At 39.2% G+C, this 14,433-nt stretch overlaps 1 protein-coding gene across 2 annotated transcripts; it reads right to left on the bottom strand.

Annotated features, from left to right (window-relative positions):
• Window positions 1-252: 252 nt before the first annotated feature.
• bub3 (BUB3 mitotic checkpoint protein) lies at window positions 253-13,845 on the bottom strand. Of its 2 annotated transcripts, none has more exons than XM_058794598.1 (8): window positions 13,692-13,845; window positions 12,313-12,507; window positions 12,163-12,232; window positions 11,173-11,324; window positions 10,947-11,105; window positions 8,152-8,329; window positions 6,631-6,847; window positions 253-440 (listed from the first exon to the last, which is right to left on the bottom strand). In XM_058794598.1, exons 1-8 carry the CDS (start codon window positions 13,725-13,727, stop codon window positions 431-433), a joined length of 1,017 nt encoding a protein of 338 aa, XP_058650581.1. In that variant the 5' UTR covers window positions 13,728-13,845; the 3' UTR covers window positions 253-430. The 2 variants fall into 2 exon arrangements, with proteins under 2 accessions (XP_058650581.1, XP_058650582.1); XM_058794599.1 differs by lacking the exon at window positions 13,692-13,845 and adding an exon at window positions 13,316-13,493.
• Window positions 13,846-14,433: the final 588 nt, after the last annotated feature.

The raw sequence follows: 14,433 nt of genomic DNA, 5'->3' as shown, positions 1-14,433 counted from the left end.
GTCAACAAACAAAAGTGTTTCTGTGGATTTGATTGGATTTCATACGGTCACAATTCAAGGAATTAAATCCACATTTCATTTCATAAAACAATGGCATGAATGATTTTAGGTCAGTGAGAACTTCATTTACTGTGAGACAGACATCAGAGAAAGTCTGACCTGTTTGAAGCAAAACATTCCAGTTTCAATCTTAGAAAGAAAAAACACGGATTTCGATCACTGATATTTCTATTCTGATAAATGACACTCATGTTCAGTGAAAAGGATATTTTTATTTTTACTAAACACATAAAAATACACACATTAGAAGGCAAAACAAAATTAAAACATTTACTGAATTTTATCAGAGACAGAATAAAACAGACAGACATGAAGGAAACGAGTGTTGAGTTGAAACCGGTGGCAGCGGAGCAACGGCTGCAGGATTCAATCACGTGGATCTGTGAACAACACAAACATCAGATCAGCTTCATCGATCTCAACGATCCAGAGCAACACAGCCGAATGTGCAGCTTTAAAACTAACTAACCGTCTGATCAATGCATATCCACATCTGACAAATCCACGCATGCATCGATCTACCAGACGACGCGGAGTCTGTGATCGGACCAGAGACGCGTCTCCTGACGTCAGACGCACGTATCGATCAGTGCAGGAAATTCAATCAGAGCGTCTGCTAAAGCTCTTTCTGATGACATTACAGGACAAACAGACACTGCTGGACGCAATCATCAATAACGAGCTGAAGTGATCAAGCAGCGCTTGAGAAGAAACAGCACGAGTCAAACACAACAAACGCTCCTCTCAAACTCTGCGGAGACTCAACACAGGAGCGTTCACAGTTAGCTCCCAGCAGCCTTCCGGAGGACGCTCGACCGATACTGCCGAGATCTTGGAAAGCAGGGTGGCCGATATCATTTTATGTATTTTAATTAACATTTAAGAAATTTGAAATCATTTGAAAATGGATTAAAAAATAAATGTGTAAAATAAACATACTTGTACTTTAGACGACAAAAGTATTTATTTGTGAAAAATACTAATAAAAATATAATTAAAAAGGAAGTAAACACTGTAACCAACAGGGCTCTCAGTATTCTGGGAGATTTGTGTGCATTGGGAATCATATTTTTTCAAATAAAGCCAAGGTAACACATTTTACATACAGCACACAGTGAAAATGACATGAATATTGCAGAGGACAGATGGATAAAGCGCAGCATAGTTTGAATTCACGAGTTTAAAGTTTGTCAATCGCACGTCTCCAGTGAAGCTGAGCTCTCCTCCTGTCAGCGTTTAATTCACACGGACCGACCGTCACGCAGAGAACACGCGATCAGGCAATAAACGAATGCACACTTCACAAGATCTCACAGCTGGATTCGACTAAGTTCACAAGGTTTGCGAAATTAAATGTTCAAAGATTTGTTTAAATGATATAAATGCGTACTTCCTGAATGCTGACGGCAAATGAGAAAAATAAGTCAAAATAAAAGTCCCTCCTCAAACACATCGGCAAAACAGAAAGACTTATCGGTTGATGCCAATATTTAAAAAAAAAACAAGCCAAATATTGGCCGATATATCGGTTCGAGGTTCAGACGCGCTCTGTTTAAATCTAGATTAAAGACAGCTCTTTAGCCAAGCATTCACATAATGCATCTCATAACCTTGTACTTCAGCTATATCTGATCAAATGCACATTATCATTCTTTTGCTGGCATCCCGAGGAAACCAGGAATTACACAAGCTTCAGTCTGGATATAAAACCTCCGGGCGCTGCTCGTGTGGCGACTGGCAGAGCTGCGTGTGTGCTTCAATGTTCGGACGTTAATCAGCCTGTTAAGCGCATTTAAAAAATTTTTTTAGTGTTTGAAGTTTTTTAAAGTATCTAAAGCAAAGACGATAAGCCTGTGGAAGATTGTGCTTTTGCTGCTGCTGATCAACGGGGAAATCTCAGTTTGGGCGCATCACAGAGTCACGTTCCTGTTGGGCTTGCGTTCGAACGCCATTCCTGTAGATCCCGCTTGGAATACTCCTGGAGAATTAATTCAGCCTTCTGCGAATTCTCAAGGCCCAAAAAGGAGAATCGCGGTGGAGTTCGACGCAGACTAAAGAGAGCTCAAAGATTTACTCCGTCGCCTGGAATACTTTTAGGGAATGTACACTTGCTTCAACATAAACTGGATGAATTACAAGCCAATGTGTGTTTCATGCACAAATACAGAAACAGGCATATAATGGCATTCACTGAAACTCGGTTGGATGACTCTGTTGCTGATAGCACCTTACAGATCGAGGGTTTCGGAACACCTATCAGGCCGGACCGAGATAAAGATACAACGGGGAGGTGTGTGTGTTTATATTAAGGAAAGCTGGTGTAATACAGCAATAGTACGATATAAGATTTGTAATTCAGATATTGGACTTATTGCGGTTTGAGTACGCCCTTTCTATCTTCCTTGTGAACTCCCTCAGCTGTGTTTTGTAGTTGTATACATACATCCACATGCCAAGACTTATATGGCATTTGAAACCGTCAAAAATGTCCTGAATAAACTGGATAATATATCCCCAGATGCACCAAAATGTATTTTAGGTGATTTTAATCATTGTATCGTTAGACAAATATTTAAAGGGTTATTATCAATATGTTACATGTGCTATCCGTGCTGATAAAGTTTTGGATAGATGTTATGACCCGATTCCGAGAGCTTATAGGTCTCTGTCTCTACCACCTCTTTGTTCATCTGATCATAATATAATTATGTTCTCTTGTGTATGTTCCTATTGTTAAGCAAGTGAAGAGAGAAGAACGATTTGTTCGAGAATGGACACCTTCTAATATTGAAGTTTTAAAGGGTTGCTTCGATTGCACAGATTGTTCTGTTCTTGTTCATGTTCTGATCTTAATGAACAGGTGCTTACCGTTTCTAACTATATTACTTTCTGTGTTGATTCTGTCATACCTACAAAAAAAGATCACTTTGTATCCCAATAATAAACCTTAGGTTACGAAGGAATTAAAAAGTATACTGAATATGAACAGGAGAGTATTTCTCTCAGGAACTAATGAGGAGAAAAAAAGAGATAAACAGGGAAGTTAAAAGGGCAATAAAAATTGCTAAAAGTAATTATAAAAATAAGATTGAGGGTGTGTTTATGCAAGGCAATCTTAAAGCTGCCTGGAAAGGAATTAAGAGTATGGCTGTAGTAAGTACTGTCCTGGCCAAAAATATCGGTACCCTTGGTAAATATGATCAAAGAAGGCTGTGAAAATTAATCTGCATTGTTAATCCTTTTGATATTTTATTAAAAAATTTCACAAAAATCTAACCTTTCATTGGAGAATAAGAATTTAAAATGGGGGGGAAATATCATTATGAAATAAATGTTTTTCTCAAATACACGTTGGACACAATTATTGGCACCCCTAAAAATTCTTACAAGTAAAATATCTCTGAAGTATATTCCCATTCATATTCACAATTTTGAGCTCTCCAGGGTGATTATGAACATGAAATTATCCAGCCATGGCTTCCTGTTTCACAGAAATATAAATATGAGGAACACAAACCCAAATTCCCTTAATCATCATCACAATGAGAAAAACCAAGGAATATATTTCTGATGTGCAGCAAAAGATAATTGAGCTTCACAAATTAGTGAAGTGGCTTTAAGAAAAGAGCTAGAGCAGTGAAAATTCCCATCTCCACCATCAGGGCAATAACTAAGAATTTCCAATCAACATAAAATGTTAGGAAGCTGCCTGGAAGAGGACATGTGTCTGTATCATCCTAATGCACGGTGAGGAGGAGAGTTTGAGCGGCTAAAGACTCTCCGAGGACCACAGCTGGAGAACTGCAGAAAATAGTTGAGTCTCGGGGTCAGAAAACCTTGTCAAGCAGCAGCTACATCAGCACGTGTTGTTCGGGAGGGTTTCAAGAAAAATTCTCCTCGCTCATCCAAAAACAATCTCCAGCATATTCAGTTATCAGACACGACTGGAACTTCAAATGGGACTGGCTTCTATGATCAGATGGAACTAAAAAATGAGCTTTTTAGCAGCAAACACTCAAGATGGGTTTAAAAAGTACCCCATGTGTACAATGAAATATACTGCTGTATTTTTGATGTTGTGGCCTATATTTCTGCTGGAGGTCCTGGACATCTTGTTTAGACACAAATACCAACAGATAAAAAAATAAACAAGTGACTGACTCTGTTAGAAATCTTATAATGGGCTATGTTTGGATCTTCCAACCGTACAATAATCCAAACACAAACCTCAAAAACAACACAGAAATGGGTCACTGAGCACAAAACCAAGCTTCTGCTGGCCGTTCCAGTCCTCTGACCTGAACCCTGCAGAACATGAGTGAACTGAAGAGAAGAAGCTGTGAATCTAAAGGGTCTGGAGTGATTCTGGATGAAGGAATGGTCTCTGATCTCTTGTCAGGTGTCTCTAACCTCATCAGACATTATAGGAGAACATTTAGAGCTGTTAAACTGGCAAATGGAGGTTTCAGAAAGTACTGAATAAAAGGGTGCCGTTAATTGTGGCCAATGTGTATTAGAGAAAAACATTTATTTCATAATGATATTTCCCCCCATTTTAAATTCTTATTATTCAATGAAAGGTTAGATTTTTGTGAATTTTTTTAAATAAAAGATCAAAAGGATTAACAATGCAGATTAATTTTCACAGCCTTCTTTGATCATATTTATTTGCCGATATTTTTTGGCCATAACTGTACATGGGTATCAAATCAACCAATGCCTATGGAGAATGATGATACAAATTACTTTTTATCTAATAAGTATAATGATTTTCTCTCTAGTTTTGATACTTCTGCTATATGTGATGAGATGGCACTTTTTATAGATAATATTAGCAAGATGGCACTTTTTAAAGATAATACTAGTTCTTCTAATAATTTTAAATTGAATCCATCTGATATTGAAACAGTTGAAGGCTACACAGTTTAATAAGGCCCCAGGCGCAGAAGGCATATGCGGTAGAACACTGTGCTGAACAGCTTAGTGAAGTTCTCCACTTACGTTTTCAATCTTCTCTAGATCTAAGGTTGGTACCTGATTTGTGGAAAAGCTCAATTATTGTACTTATACCTAAAAAAGCAAAGCCAGAATCGTTGAATGATTACCGTCCTATTGCCTTGACGTCTTTGGTCATGAAGACTTTTGAAAAAAAGAGATAAATGTGATCTTAGATCCGTTGCAGTTCGCACATCGCGCTGGAAGAAGCGTAGAGGATGCAAAACTGTTTTTGTTGAATGCTCTCAGTCAACATCTGGAAAATAGTGGAGCCTTTGCGCGGCTTTTGTTTGAGGACTTTTCGTCTGCATTTAATTTTTTGCAACCTATTATTTTAGGGCAAAAACTTATTAGTCAGTTTAATTTTAACCATGGTTTAGTTTTATGGATTATGAATTTAACAGATAGGAAACAAAGGGTTAGAGTTAATGGGGTCTTATCGGACACGTTTCTATAGGTTCACCACAAGGCTGTGTACTTTCTCCTGTTCTTTTCATATTATATACAAATGATTGTCAGAGTTTGTACAACAATAGTTATTTGGTCAAATATGCAGACGATACTGCGCTTCGGTGTTTGCTGTCATATCCAGATCAGGAATATGGTCCGGTTTTGGATGATTTTATTTTATGGTGTAATAGGACGAAATTAGATTTGAATGTGTCAAAAACAAGAGAGATGATCATCAATTTTAGTAAGAAAACACTTGCACTTCAGAAGGTGGTCATTAATGACACAGGTTCATGTAGTGGAGGAATACAAGCATTTAGGAACGAATATTGATAATAGGCTGAAGTTTGATCAAAATACAGATGCAATCATTAAAAAGTCACACCAAAGATTGTTTGTGCTGAGGAAGCTGAATTCTTTTAATATACAGAGAGTCATTCTCAGGAAAGTATCCTGTCCTTTTCCTTTATTTGTTGGTTTTCCTTATTGTCTACAAAGAACAAAAATCGTTTGCAAAGTGCTCAAAAATTTTAGGTGTTCCCTTGCAAAGTCTTAAATTTTATTATGAACAGCAAGTGATGAGGATGGCACATAATATAACAGGAGACTGCACACACCCTTTGAATTATTATTTTGAGCGGATGCCCCTTGGGCGACGTTTAAAGTCAATTAGACATTCCACAAATCAGTACAAATTTACTTTTGTGCCTGAAGCAGTACGTTTATGGAATAAATTTAGTTGATTTAGATGATTTATTAATTTTTTCCCCCTCCTATGTATTTGGTGTATTTTGAGTATTTTTATGTGTGTGTGTTAAGCGTTGTATATGTGAAGCACCACAAAAGTCTGAATTAATTGCCCAAAGGGGATTAATAAAGCTCTAAACTAAAAACAAAAAAAAAAATATATATAATTGTTGCTGCTGATAGTGTTCACCGTCTGTTTGATTACGTTATTAACTAACTGCATGATTTCACTTTATATTTCTGCCATATGGACATTACATTGACAGTCACCACTGATTAGCTACTACTAAATATAATATAGAAACTTTAATTTACAGTAAAGCTGCTTTGCAACGATTTGTATTGTGAAAAGTGCTATACAAAATAAGGTGGACTCACTTGGGCTTGGTCTCGGCGTCGGTCACCTGGCGGATGAAGACGGCGTCGGCGGGGTGAGAAACGTCTCCCAGCTCATGCATGTACGAGGAGGCGATGGCCAGCAGAGAGCCGTCTATACTGAACGCCAGAGACGCGATGCTCGTGGGGTATCGGTGGAACTGACACAGACGCTTCTTGTTGAACGGATCCCAAATGTTCACGAAGCCGTCAGAACCGCCTGCATACGCACGCACACACACACACACACACACACACACACACATCAGTCTGAGTGGTTTACACCAACAAAAACTGCACGAAAGTGTTTATTTTATACTCTGTAACTGTTCACTGTTTCTCTGAACATCTGGCCATGTAAATCATCTTTTGTGTTCACTGGATCATGTTAAAGGTGGGGTAAGTGATTTCTGGTAGCCAATGTTGATATTTGAAATCACCAAAACAAACACGCCCCTACCCCAAAAGGGTCTCGCCCCTATTTTGATAGCTCCGCCCCACACATACGTACGCATCCCAGGCAACGATTAGTTCTGTGAAACAAAACAAAACCAATGTTACTCACCGATCGAGAAGAAACAAAGCAAGCTCGGCGTCTGATCGCAGGCCTTCCGCTCCTTCAGTTCTCTCCAGTGCTGGAAAGCTGATCTGATATTTACACGGGTCCTACTTCTTGCCTCATCGTAACACCGTGTCTAAACCGGACGCGACATACTAATACTACTAATACTAATACGACTAATAATACTAACTCATTATAATCAGTGATGCGGTCTACACTGGATGCCGCACGGCGACACGACAAATCCCCGACAGAAAACTGCTGCCGCGTTCTATTTATTACATATTGACACATTTCAAATAATTTTCAACGGTCGCTTTGTTGCGTCCGGTATAGACACGGTGTAAGCCTTCTTTTGTACCGCAGGCGTTTTCCTCTTTTGTTTTTTATCCTCCATCTCTATCTTTCTGTCGTCGCTCGGCTCGGTCCGTCATGTGCACTGAGCGCTCTCTCCTAGCATCATGAGTAGACACGCCCCTTACTGCTGATTGGCTACAAGTTTGTTTTGGTACTCGGCCCAGACTCATTTTCTAAAGCGTTTTTGAACAAATACATACCCCACCTTTAAATGGTCCTGTGATGAATTCAGGACATTTATCAAAGTTAAACAAATATTCAATGTGGTTTCTGCACCACAAAATAATGATTGTTTACAAACAGGTTTTCCATCAGTCACTGGTCAAGCAAACTCATACTAATATGCTACTGAACACACTGCATCTGTTCATAATCTGCATATAGTGAAAATTTGATTACAGAGCTTCCCACACATAGGTTTTACATTTTGCAACCATAAAATAACATTCGGGAGGTTATTTGTAAATAACCTAAAAATAACTTATACAGAACGTTCCTTAATGGCCAAAAGGAGGATTTCCACCCGGCTACCACCGCAAATACATTTAAGACAACACTGAAGTGATTTTGTCAGCGAGCAGTAATGAAGAGCGTGAGGTGGGTACCAGTGGCAAAGGTGTTGTGGACGCTGTGGAAGGAGATGGCGTTGACCGGATAGACCTGCTCGATGCCGTTCTCCTTCAGTCTGTGGCATTTGAAGGCGTATTTCTTCTTCTGCACCTCCAGACTGGGGTCCAGATACTCCACAGCGACTCTGCCCTCGATGGAGCTCAACACGTAACCCTGAACACACACACGTCACTCTTACAGGAGGAGCATCACATCTATACCCAGCTCATAATTCACCTGAGTTTTATTTCTGGATTATGATTGGCTGAAATCACTAAACTACAGATTCCTGGGGCTTCAGTGCCCTTGAATATTTGAGAGATTTTTCTATATTATTCTTATGTCAATTTCTGTATGTGCAGAGCGCTAAAGGGGTATTTCGCTGCATGTCGTACTATGTATGGATGTGTGTGACAAGTAAACTTGAATTGAAATGGAAAGAACTACTGCCCGTGTCAGAAGTTAGGAAACATTGCAACATTTAAATGTTTTTAATGAAGTCTCTTCTGCTCCCCACAACTCCATTTATTTGATCAGAAATACAGTAAAAACAGTGAAATGTTATTAGAATTTCAAACAGCTGTTTTCTATGTGAATATGATTTGCTGCTCAAGAAACATTTATGATTATTATCAATGATGAAAACAGTATTTTTGTAGAAACTGTGACATACTACAATTCAAAATTTTAAGGGGGGGAGGGTGTACTATTTATATTTACATATATTAATGTATTTATTCATCAAGTATGCATTCAATTGATCAAAAGTGACAGTAAAGATATTGATACAATTTTCAGAAAATGTTCTTTTGATGTTTCTATTCATCAAAGAATCCTGAAAAAAAGTTTAGGAAAATATTTAGCAGCAAAAACAATTTTTAGCATTGAAAATAATAAGTACTATTATAAGTAACTGAGCACCAATAACTGAACATCAAATCAGCATATTAGAATGATTTCTGAAGATCATGTGACGCTGAAGACTGGAGTAATGATGCTGAAAATTCAGCTGCGCATCACAGAAATAAATGACAGTTTAACACATATTCACATAGAAAACTGCCGTTTTAAGATTTATTTTGGCATTTCATGGCATTTCTTTAGATAGGACAGCAGGTCGACAGGAAGTGAAGTGGGAGAGCGATCGGGAAAGGTCCTCGAGCCGGACGCCCGAAGCACAACAGCATTATATGCCAGAGCTCTGCCCACGAGGCCATCAGTGCCGACAGAAAACAGCTATTTTAAATTGTAATAATATTTCACAATATTACTGCATTTTTCCTCAAATACATGCAGCCTTGTGAGCAGAAGAGACTTCATGAGAAACATTTTTAAGAAATCATTGTTTCAAAATTTTTGACAAGAACCACATATGAATAAAATGTATTAAAATTTCATACATTTTTATGAATAATGTGTCACTCCATTATTTACAGTCTGATTTAACCCTGTGGTAACTAGTGCATGAGAGCCGGTGATGCAAAAGATTAGGGATTTAACGATTACCGGTTTGACGATAAAATTCACCACGGTTAGTATTACCGTTTCATTTTTTATTTATCATTAAAACCGTATTGGATTACCGTGATTTGAACATCTCACGATAAATAAATACCGTCCAGCATAAAGCAGTTTTCAGTAACAGTGTCACGTGCGCTCAGCAGCAGAGTATTAGTTTGAGTGAGAGGAGACACGTTTAAGTGTGCGCACTAGTGCTGGCGAGAGCAGCGTCTGTTTTTGCGCGAGAGCAAAGGAAATCCGCGTGCGAACATTTGTCATTAAAATAACGCTATAAACTTCGTTTTGAGTGAAAACACGGCGGAAAAGCTGGCAGGTTTTAAAAGAGTGCTGAGGGAATTATACAAATGAATATATGAATGAATTAATTATGAATGCACCTCTGAAGGTTCTGACTGTCTTCAGAAACGATTCGATGGCATTTTGTTTTCATCTTCGCTCCGTGTAACACCTAAAGAAGTGTTCTTAATCACAACGCTGCTTTGTCCACAGAGTTTACAGCAAACAACTGTATTCAGCTTTTCCATATAAAGCGCCACCTGCTGTCAGAGAGTGGATTTACAGAGACTTATATTCACATTCAGCCTGTGTGCAGGTTCTGTCTGGACAAAAACAGAGCGGATTTGCATGCCCTGCTGTAAATTTTGACCGGTTGAGGAAAAACAAGCTTATGTGGATTCTACACATTTAAACAATTCAGATAAGTTATGTAGAATTATTTATGGAGCAGATAAAATACATATAACCACTTATTAATCAATTATCATTTCGACTTAACCCTTTTCTTTATTTAAAGGCTGAAATGTGAGGTTTACCTTTACATTAAACTTTTTCAAAGCTTTATTTGAACATTTACATTAGATATTTGAACATGCTATTAAACTGTTGTCAGTCAAGTTGTCATTTAAAATCCGAACATCATTGGTAATGTTATTGTTTTAGTGATTATGCAAACAAAGTCATTTTATTTGTTGTTTGTTGATTTTTAAATATAAAACTTGGTGAAAGGGTTGTGTGTCTGTACTTTTTGAACATCTCCAGCACATTTTAATAACACCGTGATAATACTGATAACCGTGATCATTTTGGTCGCTATAATCGTGATGAGAAATTTTCATACCGTTACATCCCTGCAAAAGATTGATAAATGCTTGCTTTCTTTGTTTCTATTGTGAGGTTAGCACACTAGCTGCTATAAAATGATCGCCTTTCATCCATAATGATAAAGACAAACATTTTCAGCACACTGGTGGAAGCTGTATTTGCGTCTGACCTGTTTGTTGGGGAAAGCTCGTATGCAGCGCGTCTGGTATTTGAGGCTGGACTCTCGCCTCTGCTGCACGTATCCCATGTTCCTCAGGTCCCAGACGAGCACGCGCCGGCCCGCGGTGCCCACGATCAGCCGGTCTCCGGCAACAGACAGCGTGTAGACCTGAAACACAGACGCAGATCAGAGCCTCGCTCCGTCAGAGCCGCCGCGCTCCGCCTCCGCTCCTCACCTTCTCCGGCTGCGTGAAGGTCCCGGCGTTGCAGGGCGTTCTGGGGTCCCAGAGCCTCACAGACATGTCCCAGCTGCCCGTCACCATCACGTTGACCTCCGGACAGTACTCCACGCAGCGGATGGGAGCGTCGTGCGTCCCCACGATCGTGTCTGAGGAAGAGCAGAGATGCGGTCAGACACCAGCGTGTCGTGTTTAAAGGGAAGCAAAATTCACATTTACATGGTGTTTGAACTGAAGTGTGTGCTGGCAGTGTGTACACATCCACCCTATAATGATAAAAATCTTTTTTCTTTTTGAAATCCCCCAAAATCATAACCCCCTTCTCAGATTCTTGGCAGAGTGATGTCACACAGACCCAGGCCCCTCCCACGTTTGTTGACTGACACTGGTGTTTTAGCACAGCTCCGCCCTGCGTGAGCGGTCATCAGTGTTTCGCCGCCGGAGCAGATGTAGACGAGAATGTCTCCTCAGTGATTGAGGTGTTGTTGTTGGATGTAGTAATAAATATAGCAGTTGTCATTTACTCCCGACATCTGAGCCACTGAAGACGCAGTGGATTACTTTTGTTTCTGAAGGGAATGAACCCCTAATGAAATGCGTCTATGTTCACGCGAATCATTCGTGATCCAGCTTCATCTACAGAAGAAGTGAGTATAAGGTTTTTATGAATCTTTGCAAATGTCCTTTCCTAATAGTGTGCTAGTTAGCATGTTCCACAGCTAAATGCGGCTAAAGTTAAGAGTCGCCAGAAAACGGCTGGTCACATCACAGAAGGGGCGGGGTCAGCAGAGTTCATTAGCATTTAAAGGGACATGCACCGAAACGGCTCGCTGTGAACAGAGCTGTTTTTGGCAGGGTAAAAAAGGTGTTGTTTTATAATAACATTGAGAAATTTTAACCAAAGTATGTTATAGACTTTTCATTAAGACTCTAAAGAATCATATCAACTTGTGTAAAATGGCCATCCGATGACCCCTTTAAGCTCACCCTGATCCGTGTTGAGATCGTGCATCTTCAGCTGGCTGTCCAGACCGCCGCTCCACGCGTGAGTCGGATCCTGAAACACACGAGACGCACAGATCAAACACCGGAGCGAGCCAATGCGTGGTTCTGCAGGGTTTCTGTGATGCTCCTCACATAGAAAGCGCAGTCCAGCACCGGCGCCAGATGCTGGTACTTCATCCTCATGCTGTTAGCGCTGACGTCGAACAGCCGGACCGTACAGTCCCACGACGACACCAGCAGGAACTGAGCCGAGCTCGGGCTGAACTTCACAGCCGAGACGCCGTCCTCCGGACCCTGGGTCAGCTTGAACTCGTTGGCTCCGGTCATCTGAACACACACACACACACACACACACACACTCCTGCATTATCTCCAGTGTCTGGGAGTTACTAGTTACATGTAACTAAATTACGTAGTTTAACTACAAAATAAATGTAATTATAACCAGTTACAGTTACTGAGAAAAAAAATATTAATTTCATTACAGTTACTTGAAAATGTTAATCACAAAGGGAATTGCATCTGAATATTTTTTTCACACACATCCACAAAGATTTAATTGATTTCTTTCATAAATCGCATTGACTGCTTTACAATATGAGACAGCAGTGTTTCAGGAGTTTATGACACAGAATAGGACACATGATTATTCAATAACGGTTTTATTTGCTGTTTGGTTTTATGCATATGCTTTATTTTTTAAGATTAACTCTTTTTTCCAAGCTATTATTGTTAGATGCCAGTGTTTTCAGTCATAACTATGCAAAGATTTGATTTCAAAAACAGCATCAGCTATTAAACTGTTTCTTGTTATGGTTTTAAATCTGAATTTAACCTCAGAACGATCTCAAAGTCAGTTTGATTCTGTGCTTTATATTAAATAATTATAATAATTCAAGTGATGAAGGATTTCCAAAGTAACAGTAATCAGTGTTGAGTTCTACTGTAAGGTTAAACCTGTCTGCTTTACATGTTTGAAAACGATTAACAGATCAAAACATTAGAAATGTAATAAAGTAATCAGTTGCATTACTTAAAGTAATTGAAATAGTTACACTACTTATTACATTTTAGATTGCAACTTGTAATCTGTAACCCATTACATTTCCAAAGACAGCTTCTCAGCACGGTTTACCTGATCAGATCCCGTCTGATCACTCGAGCTGAGTCTGAGGATCGATCAACACGAGCTCAAGATCACAGAGAGTATAACTTAACAGCCAGCAACCAGCATCGTTTGGTTTCTGTTCGGAGTCACTGCACACAGGAATAAACTCGGACTCAGTCTGAGTCTGTGACTGAACGGACTTCATATGAATGTAATATTTAAGCATCAGAGTGAGTCTGAATGAGGCGCGTGGCGCGGCAGCTAAAGCCTCAAAAACCGCCGTGTTTTTATTCAGAGCTGAAGCTTCCGCTTTGATATCCGAGTAAAACTCTCTGAAACACAGCTGAGCGATTTATTTGTCTTAAAAGTTTATGAAATAATCAGAATTTCCGTTAAATCTCACCGTGCCGCTCTTCTCTGCTGCCGCTCTGCCGCTCATCGACGCGCTACTCTGATTGGACGAGTCTACAGCAGAGCTCCGCTCTCATTGGTCCGTTTCAAAACTCCCTCTAACGTTCTCCAGCGATGATTGGTTACAAGGATTTACTTCCGGGCATGAAACAACAAAATACCACGAGATGTTGCGTACTTCCGCTTGTTGTTGAATCAGGTTTGCGAAGGCGATCAGTGTTTTGTTTTCGGCGTGATATCAAATATTATTATATTATTAGTTTATATTAGTCACTGACGAAAACATTTGTGTTACATTTCATAAAATGAGGAAATATAGTTGTTTTTTTTCACCGGTATATTTGAAGGCTTTTGTAATGAGGGTCTGACTGAGATCATGTTCTCTCAGCATGTAGTATTTATGTCATTTGTGTAATATGCTTTCCAATATAAATGTATGATGTTCACTTTATAAAAACTTTAATCATATTCTGTGTCTGATTGTGTGCTGTGTTAGTATTATGGTAATATTATGAAGGTAGGATCATGGTACTTCTGGGCTTTTGTAGCAAAATAGAGTTATATCAGATTAAATCCAAAAAAGGGTTATGCTCAATTCCAAGAAACTGTCTTTCATTAAAAATAATTTAATGTGCTTCATGTAGCTGTCAAAGATTATCATTATTATTTACTTATTTGTATTATCTACTTATGTCTCTGATGTTGCTGTTGGTGTCATCTTTTTTCAGTTACTT

This window comes from Onychostoma macrolepis, chromosome 12 (assembly GCF_012432095.1).
Source record: "Onychostoma macrolepis isolate SWU-2019 chromosome 12, ASM1243209v1, whole genome shotgun sequence".
Lineage (NCBI taxonomy): Eukaryota > Metazoa > Chordata > Actinopteri > Cypriniformes > Cyprinidae > Onychostoma > Onychostoma macrolepis.
This window is presented reverse-complemented; position numbering and strand designations above follow the sequence as displayed.